The sequence below is a fragment of the Oncorhynchus masou genome, unplaced genomic scaffold (assembly GCF_036934945.1).
Source record: "Oncorhynchus masou masou isolate Uvic2021 unplaced genomic scaffold, UVic_Omas_1.1 unplaced_scaffold_4466, whole genome shotgun sequence".
NCBI classification, from domain to species: domain Eukaryota; kingdom Metazoa; phylum Chordata; class Actinopteri; order Salmoniformes; family Salmonidae; genus Oncorhynchus; species Oncorhynchus masou.
In genome coordinates this window covers 1-17495 of record NW_027010860.1, presented here as the reverse complement: position 1 = coordinate 17495, position 17495 = coordinate 1, and the positions used below count along the sequence as shown (strand labels likewise).

Here is a 17495-nt window from a genome sequence, read left to right as displayed (position 1 = left end):
AAATTAACAGTAACTGTGCTAATTTTAACTTTAATCCTAGAGTTGATTGACAATGTTGTCAGCACATGGATTACTTAAGATTTTGCTGTAATTCCCCATTTTAATCTTCACCGCATTAGGATTCTGGGGCTGAAATACTGTGCAGCAGAAAAGGAGCAGCAGCGATGAAGTATCTTAAGCAATCTGCTCTTCCTTTTCTCCCGTAATCAATTAGATTTCTTCCCTCTGCTTTCCCACCATGAAAACTTATGCTGCCACTGCCAATAAATCGATCATCAGTTTGCTTTACGCCAGCCTTTATCAAAAGACCATCTTCAAAAGGCAATAAGAAGATAGTGCTGTGACATTTTAAAGTCTAATTTACTAATCTAAGGCCATTTGTTTTGAGGAGATGTAAAAAGGCGGCTGGACTGACATCACCTTCAAATGCAATCTGACTAAATGCAAATGTCTTTTAAATGAGTGGTTGACTCAAAGACTCATGAAAATGTATCAAATGTCTAAAGAAGTTGAGTCTATTATCTGTAGGAATCATCAGGGAACGAGCGCACTCAATAACATCCCATCCTCAAAAACCAAAGCAGACAATCTGCAGGCTGCTCAGTCTTATTGTAAACTACTGATCCTCTTCACACATTAACCAAATGTCCATACCTGAAGCACGTTCTTCCGGCTGGACTTCTCCGTTGTCCATTCAGCCACAGCCCCACAGAGATCCATCCCGTCAGGACTGCATCCAGGTTTCTACAGAGGGATAAGAGGTGGTTAGTAATAAGTCGTTTCACTGCTGTGTTATGAATGGGATAAAGGCATGTTTTCAAACAGGGTACAGCTATCACTATCTTGGCCAGATATTTGTTATGAATCACGATTAATTACAAACAGAAGCAATCTGCCCAAGAGCAGAGACAGATCTTCTGATTCCTGTTTGTTATTAGCACTTTTTTGTCATCATGCTGTAAGATGAGAATGTGCATGTGTTGCATTTTCTCTAGTATTAGGTGGCACTTGAGAAGAAAATGTCCTGACTTAAATCTCTGTCATGCTTCTTCTATTTGCTACTCCTCTTACAACGTTTAATCTAGAAATTCCATTCAAACTTTAAAATGTGCAGACGGGTCTGGAATAGTGTGCTTGCATTCAGCTTTTTGGATATTATTTATACTTTTTAAACTATAAAACACTTTGTATTTATGTTTCATTCACATTAATGAGATATCATTACTTACAACTTTCATTCACTGTAAATGCAACAATGCAACTTTTGACACAAATCAGATATTGTAATTTCACCACTTTGACAAACTTCCTCTACTTCTCTGCTATTCAAATCTGAAATAACAACATCATTATCTAGTACCAATCAAATGTACAGCTGTTTCAGGGACTGCATCAACATTTTCTGTAACTTTTTTTAAAACAGCTGCTGTTTTGACTACTTTTCAAACAACGTAGACAAAATTTAGAGGGCATGACACCTTGCTATACTTCTCTGCTATTATTACTTATGGCTGGGGGGCGATGTCCCATTGGCTTGGATTAATAAGGTGCCCAAAGTAAACTCCTCAGTCTCAGTTGCTAATATGCATATTATTATTAGTTTTGGGATAGAAAACACTCTGACGTTTCTAAAACTGTTTTGAGAATGATGCCTGTGAGTATAACAGAACTCATATGGCAGGCAAAAACATGAGGAGAAATCAAAACAGGAAGTTAGAAATCTGAGGTTGGTATGTACTCAACACAGTTGCCATTGAAATCCCCTTGAGATATTAATGCTGTTGCACTTCCCTAGAGGCTTCCACTAGATGTCAACCATCTATGAACATTTGAATGAGACTTCTACTGTGTTGTGGGACTGAATGACAGCAGAGATGAATCAGGTGTCTGGCAGTCAGCCATTTTTTGGTCATACGCATTTCACATGATAGCGACCTGCGTTCCATGGCTCCTGAAGACACAAAGGAATACTCCGGTTGGAACCTTATTGAAGATTGATAATAAAACATCCTAATGATTGATTCTGTACTTTTTGAAATGTTTCTTCGACCTGCAATATAACTTTTTGAAGTTTTTGTCAGCGTAAGCTGACCAGAACTGAGCATTTGGATATGTATACCAAACATGCTAACAAAAGTAGCTAATTGGACATAAATAAACGGACATTATCGAACAAATCAAGCATTTATTGTGGACCTGGGATTCCCATGAGTGCATTCTGATGAAGATCATCAAAGGTAAGGGAATATTTAGCATGTAATTTATGGTTTATGTTGACTACAACATGGTGGCTATTTTGACTTGATTGTTCTGACGCCATCTCAGATTATTGTATGGTTTACTTTTTCCGTAATGTAATGTCAACTCAGATGTTTTTATATAAATATGAACTTTATCAAACAAAACATAAATAAAACATACATGTATTGTGTAACATGAAGTCCTATGAGTGTCATCTGATGAAGATCATCAAAGGTTAGTGATTCATTTTATCTCTATTTGTGCTTTTTGTGACTCCTCTCTTTGGCTGGGAAAATGACTGTGTTTTTCTGTGGCTTGGTGGTGACCAAACATAATCATTTGTGGTGCTTTTCTGTAAATCCTATTTGAAATCGGCCACTGTGGTGGGATTAACAACAAGAATACCTTTAAACGGTATAAGATACAAGTATGTTTGAGAAATTTTAATTATGAGATTTATGTTGTTTTGAATTTGGCGCCCTGCACTTTCACTGACTGTTGTCATATCATTTATTGGGAACATGACCCACAGAAATATCTACTACCAATCATGAGGTACAGCTATTTTAGTAGCAACATCAACTGAGTTTAGCTAACTTTACCACAGTTTAATTAACTGCTGTGGAACTTTTCAGAACAACTAAATTATAACAATGTAGGGATTCTAAGCATGAGACAATGAGTAAACATTGGGACTTTTGATACTAATCAGCTACCTTAACCACTTTTTCTCAACAACGAAGGATCCGCCCCACTTTGTAAATGTTTGCCTAAAATGACATACCCAAATCTAACTGCCTGTAGCTCCAGGACCTGAAGCAATCATATACATATTCTTGATACCATTCAAAACACTTTGATTTGTGGAAATGTGAAATGAATGTAAAAATTATATAACATTAGATCTGGTAAAAAGATAATACCAGCATCTTTGAAATTTAAGAGAAAGGCCATAATGTATTAAGCTTTCTGCCAAAGCGCAATTTAGATTTTGAACACCAGATGGCAGCAGTGTATGTACAAAATTTTACACTGATCAAATGAATCATTGCATTTCTGTTCAAAATGTTTAATCAAGACTGCCCAAATGTGCATTTTACACATACATTTTAAAGTTCATAACTGTGCACTGTCCTCAAACAATAGCATGGTATTATTTACTGTAATATCTACTGTAAATTGACAGTGCAGTTAGATTAACAATAAGTTAAGCTTTATGCCAATATCAGATAGGTCTATGTCTAGGAAATGTTTCTTGTTACTTACAACCTCATGCTAATCACATTAGCCTACGTTAGCTCAACAGTCCCTTGGGGACCCGTCCACCAATCCTGTAGGAGGTTTATGGCACCTTGATCAACTTCTCCTCTATTCAAATCTGAATATCAGAGAACATCACACCATCCACCCCTTCAACCATACATTCAATCCTTTACCATTCAGTCCAACATAACCTTGTTTTATCCTTCATCTCTCCATCCATTTGTTCTTCCGTCTTTATCTATCCATCTTCATCTATCCATTTATTTACCTGTCCTATTTATTTATCTATCCATTTATTTACCTGTCCTATTTATTTATCTATCCATTTATTCACCTGTCCTATTTATTTATCTATCTGTCTTTATCTATCCATTTATTAATCTGTCCTATTTATTTATCTATCCATTTATTGATCTGTCCTATTTATTTATCTATCCGTCTTTATCTATCCATTTATTAATCTGTCCTATTATTTATCTATCCATTTATTCATCTGTCCTATTATTTATCTATCCATCTTTATCTATCCATTTATTCACCTGTCCTATTTATTTATCTATCCATTTATTCATCTGTCCTATTTATTTATCTTTCCATTTATTCATCTGTCCTATTCATTTATCTATCCATTTATTCATCTGTCCTATTATTTGTCTATCCATTTATTCATCTGTCCTATTATTTATCTATCCATCTTTATCTATCCATTTATTCACCTGTCCTATTTATTTATCTATCCATTTATTCACCTGTCCTATTTATTTATCTTTCCATTTATTCATCTGTCCTATTCATTTATCTATCCATTTATTCACCTGTCCTATTTATTTATCTTTCCATTTATTCATCTGTCCTATTCATTTATCTATCCATTTATTCATCTGTCCTATTATTTGTCTATCCATTTATTCATCTGTCCTATTTATTTATCTATCCATTTATTCATCTGTCCTATTATTTATCTATGCATTTATCCATCTTTCCTATTTATTTATCTATGCATTTATTCATCTGTCCTATTATTTATCTATTCATTTATTTATCTGTCCTATTTATTTATCTATTCATTTATTCATGTCCTATTATTTATCTATCCATTTATTCATCTGTCCTATTATTTATCTATCCATTTATTCATCTGTCCTATTTATTTATCTATCCGTCTTTATCTATCCATTTATTCATCTGTCCTATTATTTATCTATCCATTTATTCATCTGTCCTATTATTTATCTATCCATTTATTCATCTGTCCTATTTATTTATCTATCCATTTATTAATCTGTCCTATTTATTTATCTATCCATTTATTCACCTGTCCTATTTATTTATCTATCCGTCTTTATCTATCCATTTATTTACATGTCCTATTTATTTATCTATCCATTTATTTACCTGTCCTATTTCTTTATCTATCCATTTATTCACTTGTCCTATTTATTTATCTATCCGTTTATTTATCTGTCCTATTATTTATCTATCCATTTATTAATCTGTCCTATTTATTTATCTATCCATTTATTCACCTGTCCTATTTATTTATCTATCTGTCTTTATCTATCCATTTATTCACATGTCCTATTTCTTTATTATCCATTTATTCACCTGTCCTATTTATTTATCTATCCATTTATACACCTGTCCTATTTATTTATCTATCCATTTATTCACCTGTCCTATTTATTTATCTATCCATTTATTCACATGTCCTATTTATTTATTTATCCATTTATATCACCTGTCCTATTTATTTATCTATCTGTCTTTATCTATCCATTTTCACCTGTCCTATTTATTTATCTATCCATTTATTCACCTGTCTTATTTATTTATCTATCCGTCTTTATCTATCCATTTTTACCTGTCCTATTTATTTATCTATCCGTCTTTATCTATCCATTGACACCTGTCCTATTTATTTATCTATCCGTCTTTATCTATCCATTTATACACCTGTCCTATTTATTTATCTATCCATATTTTCACCTGTCCTATTTATTTATCTTTCCAGTCACAACTTTCTTTTAACAGCTGTATCCTTCGATTAAGAAATTAATGTACAGTTGAAGTAAGGGAGAAACGCTTGGGATGAAATAACATTTTTTATTTTAATTTTAAACTTCAACAATGCCTCTATCTTCTGTATTCTATTACTACAGTTGTCATACAGTATACTGTGGTATTGTAGTAGGAGACTGAATAAAAGTGTAGTATGCTAGTCTGGGTAGAGTTATTTGTGATAAATTATGTGATCTAACTGCCCCACAATCCAAAGTAATAAGGTTGATAGTGTAGTCTATCAAAGTAAACAGAGAAATTATTTTACTAAATTTAATTTTGACTCTATTTAACTTCTTGGCTAAAGTAAAACATTTTAAAACTTCTTCCACTACCACAATAATAACTGTAAAGAGTTAAAAAGCACCACTTTCCTTCATGGAAAATTACCATCTCATTCCAACCTTTAGTGTCTTATTGATATCCTCTATGGAATTAAAGAAGCCGTGTGTAAATGTATCAAAATAGGAATGGTATCATTTTCAGGCAGAGAATGTAATTTAGAATATATATATATATATATATATATATATATGTATGTATGTTGTTTTTCAAATAAGAATCAGTGTAAAAGGTATGGAAACTCATTTAGATATAATTCCCTGTCGTGGTCTCAGCAAGTTTAAACAATCTAAAAACTGGTGAAATCAAATTAAGACAATAAGAACATTCTGCAATAGTATTACAATATAGTACTGCAGTACATTGTCACAACCAACAGAAACCAAGCCATTTTAGACCAATGGAAGATGCTCACTGAGATCCCTCATGATCAGCATCGAATAGACTGAACCCTGAAGACTCAATTAACTATCATGGCTAACAGGTACAGTATTGGACAAATCAGGTGATAATTGACTTCCAGTACCTACCTCAGTCATAGAAAACTACATTTGTTTTAGTTGGATGATTTGAGCGTTCTAGTTTCTACTCAATAAATAACTCTTCTTACAGAACTATGTACACGCTGCAGGTGAGATCATATCCTGAGTTTGTATGATGATGATGACATCGTGTATATTCAGAACCCAAACCTAAATACTGTCGACAGCGACCAAATGATAACACAAGACATTAACAAACTGTTTATTCTACTCTAAAACAAAGACTAACAAATTACAAAATTGTACTTCTTCATAACACCACCCAGCCCTCCACTGTAACCACTATTTCAGTTTTTCATCGGAAAAGGGTGAGATATGTCAATATACTGTATGTGGAAATGCCTCTCTTGCCCATAATGAACTATTGGACAGGGAGAGTCTGACAGACCGTTGCCCTGGTGGGGCTCAGTAATAGAGAGGGCTTTGATTAAGTCCTCTGAGCTTCATCAAAAAGCATGGCAAGCTCATTTTAGAATCCCACCACCCACGCCCTCTCTCTCTCTCGCTCTCTCTCTCTCTCCTACCTCTCTCTATCGCTCCTACCTCTCTCTCTCTCGCTCCTACCTCTCTCTCTCTCTCGCTCCTACCTCTCTCTCTCTTGCTTACCTCTCTCTCTCGCTTACCTCTCTCTCTCGCTTACCTCTCTCTCTCACTTACCTCTCTCTCTCACTTACCTCTCTCTCTCCTACCTCTCTCTCTCTCTCGCTCCTACCTCTCTCTCTCTCGCTCCTACCTCTCTCTCTCTCACTCCTACCTCTCTCTCTCTCTCCCTCTCTCTCTCTCTCTCGCTCTCTCTCTCTCTCGCTTACCTCTCTCTCGCTCCTATCTCTCTCTCTCTCTCTCTCGCTCCTATCTCTCTCTCTCGCTCCTACCTCTCTCTCTCTCTCTCCTACCTCTCTCTCTCTCTCGCTCCTACCTCCCTCCCGCTCCTACCTCCCTCCCGCTCCTACCTCTCTCTCCTCTCTCCCTCGCTCCTCTCTATTTCTTTCTCTCTCTCTTACCTCTCTCTCTCCTAAAGTCACATACTACACACATAGACAGACACAGATATACATGCATGTGCTGTATATGTACACACACACACACACACACACACACACACACACACACACACACACACACACACACACACACACACACACACACACACACACACACACACACACACACACACACACACACACACACACACACACACACACACACACACACACTATATCCATTCCTCTTCACAAGGGGATAAACAGTTGCTCATTGCATTTTCATTGGGTGAATTCTATGCCATGGGAACAAAGCTAAAGTAAGATATAAAACAATTAAAAGAAAATTAAAATGTTCACTCAACATTGGATTGGTACTCATGATGCTTATTGGCAATCCCTTAGAAAGCTGATTTGTGGCTGTAATTGAACATTGACCCTCGTATTCAGATGGTTATAACACAACCTAATGTCGTCACTGTTTACTTTACTGAACCATCACTTTGTAATTTACTGAACCATCACTTTTTACTTTACTTTCTTTACTGAACCATAGCCCATCTGTAAATAGCCCATATAACTACCTCATCCCCATACTGTTTTTTTTATTCTTCTTTGCACCCCAGTATCTCTTGTAATTATTATAATTGTAATTATTTCGCCACTATGGCCTATTTATTGCCTTACCTCCCTTATCTTACCTCATTAGCACACACTGCATATAGACTTTTTTCTATTGTGTTATTGACTGTATGTTTGGTTATTCCATGTATGACTCTGTGTTGTTGTTTGTGTCGCACTGCTTTGCTTTATCCAGGTTGCAGTTGTAAATGAGAACTTGTTCTCAACTGGCCTATCTGGTTAAATAAAGGTGAAATAAATAAAATAAAAAATCACTTTGTACTTTACTGAACCATCACTTGTAGTTTACTGAACCATCACTTTGTACTTTACTGAACCATCACTTTGTACTTTACTGTGTTTGTGTAAGAGAGAGAAAGAGTAAGAGAGTAAGAGAAAAAAAAAGAGAGAGAGATAGAGAGAGAGAGAGAGAGGTAGGAGCGGGAGAGAGAGGTAGAAGCGAGAGAGAGTGAGGTAGTAGCGAGAGAGAGATGAGTATGAGTAAGGGTGTGAGGATCTTGCAAAATCCTACCAAATTTGTCAGGGCTTCTTGCTTGCTGTCTTTATAAAACAGAAGTTTATCCGTGTCCAGGACTACCCAAGTTGAAGTCCAATTCTTCCTCAGTTTTTTGCCTCCTTCGTATATTTTGGCTTTATTCAAATATTCACCATTCAAAACAATCTGAAATACATGTAACATTTATCCTTGAAGAGATATTATCAATCAATGTCACATAAATATTCCAATCAGACACATTCTATTTTATCAGTATCAACCAAATAAATATACCTTTTTTTAAAGTAAAATAGGCCAGCTGAATGAAAAGTGCAGAAACATATTTATAGTGAACAATATTTAGTGTAGTATAATAGCTAATAACAGCCATATAGTAACAGAGTATAATAACCCAAACTGATTTCTGCCCATCCTGCCAGTTCTTTATGGTGGCCTGTCATACTCACAGGAGTATCTACGGCTCCACCAACGTTATGCTGAGACTGGTTCCTCCGGTGGCGAGAGATCTACAGAAACAAAAACAGAGAAAACAGTGATGGGTAGCCTAGTGGTTAGAGCGTTGGACTAATAACCGAAAGGTTTCATGTTCAAATCCCTTAGCTGACAAGGTACAAATCTGTTGTTCAGCCACTGAACAGGCAGTTAACCCACTGTTCCTAGGCCGTCATTGAAAATAAGAATTTGTTCTTAACTGACTTGCCTAGTTAAATAAAGGTAGAAAAAATCACAACTGTTGCTTGATTGAGGCCTCATTGTCTTAGCTGTTTTTTTATTTTACTAGGCAAGTCAGTTAATGAACAAATTCTTATTTTCAATGACAGCCTAGGAACAGTGGGTTAACTGCCTGTTCAGGGGCAGAACGACAGATTTGTACCTTGTCAGCTCAGGGATATGAACTTGCAACCTTTGGTTACTAGTCCAATGCTCTAACCACTAGGCTACCCTACACTGGTAAAATGAAAATTAAACAATGCAGCTTGTGTGAAGAGTCCATGTCTGTATTTAACAGCTTTAAAGATGATGCAATATAATACCAAAAAGAGTATGGTGACACATGTGAATGTCTCATCACTGCGTTAAACTATTTAAAGTCTATATCATAAATGCCTATAGAGTGTCTGACAGTAGTGTGTGGGAACGCAGTGTGGTTGATGACATGAGACCTCACACTGCGACAACAGATAAACAACTCACACAACCCAGTGCTAATCACAATCAGACCATGATAGTTCACGTCATTATAACAGCAACGGAAACACTCATTGCAAAAGACAAAACATGGACATGAATACAGCACGGTTATTGATTCATGAGAGATGTGTTAAACCCTGTAGTAAAGTAGTAGTAGTAGTAATATTTGTAGTTGCAGTAAAGGTCGATCAGAAAAGGTTGAGCGTATACACAGTTGAACCAGTGTCCCGGGTTGCTATAGAAACACAGTATGTACCGTTTGGTATTCAGTTTTTATCCTTCAGCACTGTGCTGCCCTCTACTGGTCAAATGCCTGTCTTATAGGAATTCCAACAAGGATAGGCCTACCCTCGCAGTCCAAACCCCTAGTGAGTCCTTTATTCACTACAACGGGGTCCAGCTCATTTGGGTTGTTATATTTAAGCAATAAGGCCTGAGGGTGTGTGGCATATGGCCAATATACCATGGCTGTTCTTAAGCACAACGCAACACGAGTGTCTGGATACAGCCCTTAGCTGTGGTATATAGGCCATATTCGACAAATCCCCGAGGTGCCTTATTGCTATTATAAACCGGTTACCAATGTAATTAGAGCAGTAAAAATAACTTTTGTCATTCCCGTGGTATACGGTCTGATAGACCTGTCAGCCAATTATCATTCAGGGCTGGAACCACCCAGTTCATAATCTCTCATTAATCACAGTGTTGGAGGGTGGAGCAGGATACGGTTCAGCTAGGGTTTAACACGTATGGCAATACATTGGAGGAGGTCAAGAAACAATTACCCTGCTCTCTAGAAACACACACTAATACATGATAGTAACAAACAGTGTTAATTTTTATGTTTGCTACATGTGATCATCTGTGTAATGAATGTAATGAAAACTAGGACAGCTGTAATCACAACAACATTCTACACTAGAACACTGGAACACTGATGTAATGTTAGGGCAACGCTGTAACGTTCTGTGTTCGCAGCTTTTTGTTTGTTGGGAGATGTTAGTGAATATGTTTGTAGTCCATAAGATCTGGTTCATTACCTCCAGTAGCCTTTGTACCTCTACTCTGCCCTCTGGACAAACTGTGTTATTGCAGTATGAGGCGTCTCCCAAACAAGTATCTTCTGCATAATTAGCAAACAAGCAACACAACAAACCATGAAGACGTGGCCTCACGGCTGTGATCATCAGAGTAATTCAGGTTGCTGTCAATTATTAATAAACTCTATGAAGGTTTATAATACATGTTAGACACTGAGACTGACTGAAGGTTACTATGGCCTGTTTTAAAGTAAATGTGCAGCTGTATTACTCCAGCCAATACATAGACAGATGTATGGTCGTGAACCACTATGATACGGTCATGAACCACTATGATACGGTCATGGACCACTATGATAGAGTCGTGAACCACAACGATACAGTCGTGAACCACTATGATACGGTCGTGGACCACTATGATACGGTCGTGAACCACTATGATACGGTTGTGGACCACTATGATACGGTCGTGGACCACTATGATAAAGTCATGAACCACTATGATACAGTCGTGAACCACTATGATACAGTCATGAACCACTATGATACAGTCATGAACCACTATGATACAGTCATGAACCACTATGTTACCACTATGGTCGTGAACTATGATACAGTCATGAACCACTATGATACAGTCATGAACCACTATGATACGTCATGAACCACTATGATACAGTGAACCACTATGATAACGGATACATTGTGAACCACTATGATACGGTTGTGAACCACTATGATACGGTCGTGAACCACTATGCTAAATGGAGGTGTCAACTGACCACGTAGCCACTTACGAGAAAGATGAAATGGTTGGGGTTATGTCCAGTTCAATGTCAACATGGTAGCTACATTATTGCAAATATGCTGCATCAGATTGCTCATTTTGTAAATGCATCATCTGTTTTATCTTTACCCTGATTTTCCCACAGGGAAGTGCTCAGTCAAACAGAGATCAGCGCAATTAAGCAAATGATAATCACCTAATGTGATACAACGGTTTATAAATGCTATAATCATAATTACTGGAATTTATGTAAACACAGTTCACCAAATGACAAACAACATTCAATAAGCAGATTCAAATCTGCTTTAACATTGTATAATAAGAGAGCAGTGTGTGTGTGTGTGTGTGTGTGTGTGTGTGTCAATGTGTGTGTGTGTGTGTGTGTGTGTGTGTGTGTGTGTGTGTGTGTGTGTGTGTGTGTGTGTGTGTGTGTGTGTGTGTGTGTGTGTGTGTGTGTCTGTGTGTGTGTGTGTCAATGTGTGTCAGTGTGTGTGTGTGTGTGTGTGTGTGTGTGTGTGTGTGTGTGTGTGTGTTTGTGTGTATGCATCTCTTTGTGCTCATGTCCTATACTTACAGGTCTGGGAGGCAAGTCAGGGTCCTGCAGGACCATGGACTTGGTTTGACTCAGGCGATCCCCGCTGATCTGAGAGGTCTTGATACGCATCTGGACCGTTCCTGGTGCCGCTCCGGTCACCTGGTGGGGGAGAATCAGAGGCGGCTGATTCCCTACGCTCTGAAGATTGGTGATTCTGGTCAAAAGGAGGAGAAACACAAGTGGGATGTTCAGATTTCTAATGAGTCAATGGATGTAAGATGCTTCACAGAAGGCTTTTAAAGCGCTGTTTTTACAAACATTTAAGGGCAGACACGGCGAGAAGCGTAATCTAAGCTTGAGGACTTTAGCCTTTCTTTCCGTAGTGGTTGTCTCATTGTCTGCTCAAGTTTGGGATTCTTGCTAATAATAAACAATCTACCCACTGAAAAAAGTAGAATTCGATCTAAATAACAAGGCTCATCCAGCAAGGTCACATAGTAGTTCAGTGTTGGGTTTTAACCTAATGTGCGTTTTTTTTGAGACATTGCACAGTGTCTCACAACAGGAAGCAAATCTCAACCTCCACACCCAAAATAAGTGAACAGATTAAGACGTCAACAGCTGTGTATTCTGATGGTTTGCATAGACCCTAACATCTCTCCGCATCGTTGATTACAACACAAACAATTGTGTAAACATGACCATGGTAATACAAATTGTGAAATTTGGCTTATGTTGTAAAGACGTACAGTGCAGAAATGCCAATTGAAAGTCAGTATAGTGGATGCAGTTGTATTGATATCACAGATTTGTAGATTGTGAGTTTAACAAGTTAGAAAAATCCTAAACTTCAGAAAAGAAAAGAACAAAAAATTTACATTTTGGTGAAATTCAAACATTTTCAACCACCAATTCTACTTCTATCCTGTTTTAACTACATGTAGAACACCATCTACTATGTTATAACCATTCAGGACTATAATACTCAAGAATAACACACGTATCAACAACTTTCCACCGACTAACTGCATATAGTAAGTAAGTGCCCGGGCACCTGATGCCATTGCCTAGGCGTTACATCTCTATAAGTCACCAATGACCCCCCCCACTAAAACTCCCAAAACTTTTAAGAATGATTCAACAAAAATGACAGCATCCTTCATTTTTCAAAACCACTCCATCCACACACTAGAATTCTGTCTTTCTTACCTCGTCCCATCTTTCTATCAAATCAATCAGCCTCAGATCACAAAAAGAAAAGAGATAAAGAGAAAGAGTGCAAGTTTTACATTTAGAGGAAGTAGGTTTCATCACATGGTGTAGTCAAACCACCATGTCTTTCACTACTGCTCCACAGTTGATGTGAACGTGTGTTACGCGTCGCAGGCCCGGGTCCCCACTTCCTGAAAGATGTCACTTGCACAGAATTAGTCTGACTGAAACTTCAACTTCAGAGCTGAATAGACATTGATAACAGGCGTAGATGTGAGATCAGTCCATCACACAATCTGAGAACAAGGTAGATCAGAGTGTTGGTGTACGGGTAGGTTTTTCAGCATGTTTTTAGTAACAGCTTGTTCCAAAACATATCCCTTGCCAAAAGTGCAATTTGAAAGATAATGGTACATGTCTGAGTTTCACTACAGTTAATATTGTCTTAATTTAAATTCCATTTGGTTCCAGTGATCTATTACAGATTGTTTTTCGCAAAGGGAGCAGCATTCTTCCATACACAATATGAATGGTTTATACTTTACATCAAGATTTTTACCAAAATATGTAAAATAGCTTGGTAACACTATCAAAAGAGTTACTGGGCCCCAAAACAATTGTTTGTTGATGAAATTGGTTGAATCAGGAAATGACGTCATTGGGGTTTTCTTGTGGTCTGGGTGATTCAACCCTGAGAGACTTTTTAATGAACAAAAACTAGCTATTTTTACTGAACAACTCAAACTGTGGTGTTTTATGGGTACCATCCTTGGTTCAGTGTTAGCACAACAACCTGTAAAGGTTTTATATGGCATATAGAGTGGGCAATAGACCGTGAGTAAAGTGTACCATCGTCAAAGAGCAATGAATTTCCCATTTACCTCCAGCAGATGGGGCAAATGCAATTTCAGAATCGCAATCCCATTGGCCTTCAATACAGGAAGTGTTTGTCATAACTCATGTGAAAGCCTTGTTGCCTTGTATGGAGCTGAGAAACAGTGGAGACTGAGAAGGCAAAATCTAAGGTATAGAATCACATGAAGGGAACAAACGCTCCACCTACATAAGTCTCTGAGATCCACCAACAGTCCAAGGGAGCCATTGACAGCACGAGCTCCACTTGTATTGTGTGTTCTGCAATTCTACACAAGACATTCATACCTTAACATCCTGTAAGGTTGTGTCTCCCTAATTGCCCATGAATGGTTCAGTGACTCACATATGGGGCAGTGTATCCTTATCTCATTTTAACAGCCTAAAAGGTATTGTGAAGTTTTTTCTTCATTTTAAATGTATATGTATTCTTTTTCTCCATCCAAAGCAACATTCATTTAGTCAACCATCTAATGCAATCTTTAACAGAAGTAATTAAACACCACCACCACCACTACAACCGTCATTCCAACCAGATCACAACATTTCAGAGGAGGCTCCCCGGGAACAGAGGTGCTGAGTGGAGCAGGAGACATTTGAGAATGATGGAGCGCTCATCCATGAGGAAGTCTAGAGAAGCTGAATGCCAAAGAGTTCCCGATAAGTGATGACACTGTCATGCACTTGACTACAGCTGAAGTCCTGGTCAAGGTGGTGGAGAGGGAGAGGGCATTCTTCCCTGTGCTGTATCGAGTGGAGAAGTAAATTGTAAACATGGAAGACATGGATGGAAGAGCAGCAGGTTCAGTGCATTCAGAAAATATTCCAACCACTCGACTTTTTCCACATTTTGTTACGTTACAGCCTTTTTCTAAAATTGATTAAATCAATATAAATCCTCAGCAATCTAAACACAATACCCAATAAAGACAAAGCAAAAACATTTTTTTTTTGAAAAATAGAAATAACCTATTTATATAAGTATTCAGACCCTTTGCTATGAGACACAGGAAATTGAGCTCAGGTGCATCCTGTTTCCATTGATCATCCTTGAGATGTTTCCTCAAATTGATTGGAGTCCACCTGTGGTAAATTCAATTGATTGGATATGATTTGGAAAGGCACACCTGTCTATATAAGGTCCCACAGTTGACAGTGCATGTCAGAGCAAAAACCAAGCCATGAGGTCGAAGGAATGTCTGTTGAGCTCAAGACATGATTGTGTCGAGGCACAGATCTGGGGAAGAGTACCAAAAAATGTGTGCAGCAGTGGCCTCCATCATTCTTAAATGGAAGAAGTTTGGAACCACCAAGACTCTCCCGAGAGCTGGCTGCCCAGCCAAACTGAGCAATTGGGGGAAGGGCTTTGGTCAGGGAGGTGACCAAGAACCCGATGTTCACTCTGACAGAGCTCTGGAGTTCCTCTGTGGAGATGGGAGAAACTTCCAGACGGACACCATCTCTGCAGCACTCTACCAATCAGGCCTTTATGGTAGAGTGGCCAGACAGAAACCACTCCTCAATAAAAGGCTGACAGCCCACTTGGAGTTTTCCAAAAGGCACCTAAAGACTCCAGACCATAAGAAACAAGATTATCTGGTCTGATGAAACCAGAACTCTTTGGCCTAAATGCCAGGATAACGTCTGGAGGAAACCTGGCACCATCCCTAGTGTGAAGAATGGTGGTGGAAGCATCATGCTGTGGGGATGTTTTTTCAGCAGCAGGGACTGGGAGACTGAGTCAGGAATGAGGCAAAGATGAACAGAGCAAAGTACAGAAATCCTTGATGAAAACCTGCTCCAGAGCACTCAGGACCTCAGACTGGGGTGAAGGTTCACCTTCCAACAGGACAATGAAACTAAGCACACAGCCAAGACAACGCAGGAGGGGCTTCAGGACCAGTCTCTGAATATCCTTGAATGACCCAGTCAGAGTCCGGACTTGAACCCACTCGAACATCTTTGGAGAGACCTGAAAATAGCTGTGCAGCAATGCTCACCATCCAACCTGACGGAGCTTGAAAGGATGTGCAGAGAAGGATTAGACAAACTCCCCAAATACAGGTGTGCCAAGCTTGTAGCATCATACCCAAGAAGACTCAAGGCTGTAATCGCTGCTAAAGGTGCTTCAACAAAGTACTGAGTAAAGGGTGTGAATACTTATGTAAATGTGATATTTCTGTTTTTTATTTTTAACATATTTGCTAAAATGTCAAAAAATATTTTTGCTTTGTCATTATGGGGTATTTTATGTAGATTGATAAGGGGGAAAAAACAATTGAATCAATTTTAGGAGAAGGCTGTAACCTAATAAAATGTGGAAAAAGTCAAGGGGTCTGACTACCTTCCGAAGGCCCTGTAGAGAGTCATAAATGCACTGTAGAGAGTCATAAATGCCCTGTAGAGAGTCATAAATGCACTGTAGAGAGTCATAAATGCACTGTAGAGAGTCATAAATGCACTGTAGAGAGTCATAAATGCACTGTAGAGAGTCATAAATGCACTGTAGAGAGTCATAAATGCACTGTAGAGAGTCATAAATGCACTGTAGAGAGTCATAAATGCACTGTAGAGAGTCATAAATGCACTGTAGAGAGTCATAAATGCACTGTATTTTTCTGTTGTGTGTCATGTCTTGTTGTCACAATGTTAAACAGGACACCCAAAGGAGTGTCAATGCTTCTGCCGCTGGGGCACGGCACACTTAAACAAACATGTTGATCTCCCTTCAATGCAAGAATTATACTCCCTCTCTCTCCTCTGTATTGACAGCGTTGCCAGGCGCATATTGAGAACTGAGAGGGGCATTAAGATTCCTTCTGCAGGAAGGGTGGAGGGTGTGGGGCAGCTGTGAGGGCCATGTGTATTGGCCTGCACTTGAGTAGGAGCACAGGCTGACAGCAGTCAGTGTGGAGGGTGGGCGTCTGACCCACCACCACCCCACAGGCCTAATGTGACATATTCCCATGAGATTGTCCCGTTTGTTTACACAACATGTTCTAACTACCAGGGACTACTTTGGGACTCAGTGGAGAGCCTATTTGGAAAAGAGAGGCATACAGAATGGGAAGAGCAAACCCCAGTTCCCAGAGCGCTGACAGAGTGAAGGACAGGTAGTGTTTCTATAGGGAGGTTAGCTTCCAGGAGGTATGTGGTGCCAGTGGGCACAATGCTCCCATGATAGCTTAAGACGCCCTCCTAAAGGCAAGCGACTCCTGGGTGGACTTGGCCAATCACGGCTTCTTCCACGGTGGGAACAGCAACTCCACGTCTGCGATCGCTGCTGCCTGGTG

At 38.6% G+C, this 17495-nt stretch overlaps 1 protein-coding gene and 1 pseudogene across 1 annotated transcript; one reads left to right on the top strand and one right to left on the bottom strand.

Moving 5' to 3' along the window:
• Window positions 1–654: 654 nt before the first annotated feature.
• Window positions 655–13465, bottom strand: LOC135535130 (rho GTPase-activating protein 15-like; the record flags this gene model as incomplete). The annotated part of the gene is made up of 5 exons (XM_064961850.1): window positions 13407–13465; window positions 12157–12331; window positions 9011–9070; window positions 8580–8729; window positions 655–744 (listed from the first exon to the last, which is right to left on the bottom strand). Coding segments are annotated over exons 2-5 (390 nt in total), but the record flags the coding sequence as incomplete, so codon positions are not given.
• A 672-nt stretch (window positions 13466–14137) lies between these two features.
• On the top strand, window positions 14138–17487 carry LOC135535129 (ADP-ribosylhydrolase ARH1-like; annotated as a pseudogene).
• The last annotated feature ends 8 nt before the right edge of the window (window positions 17488–17495 follow it).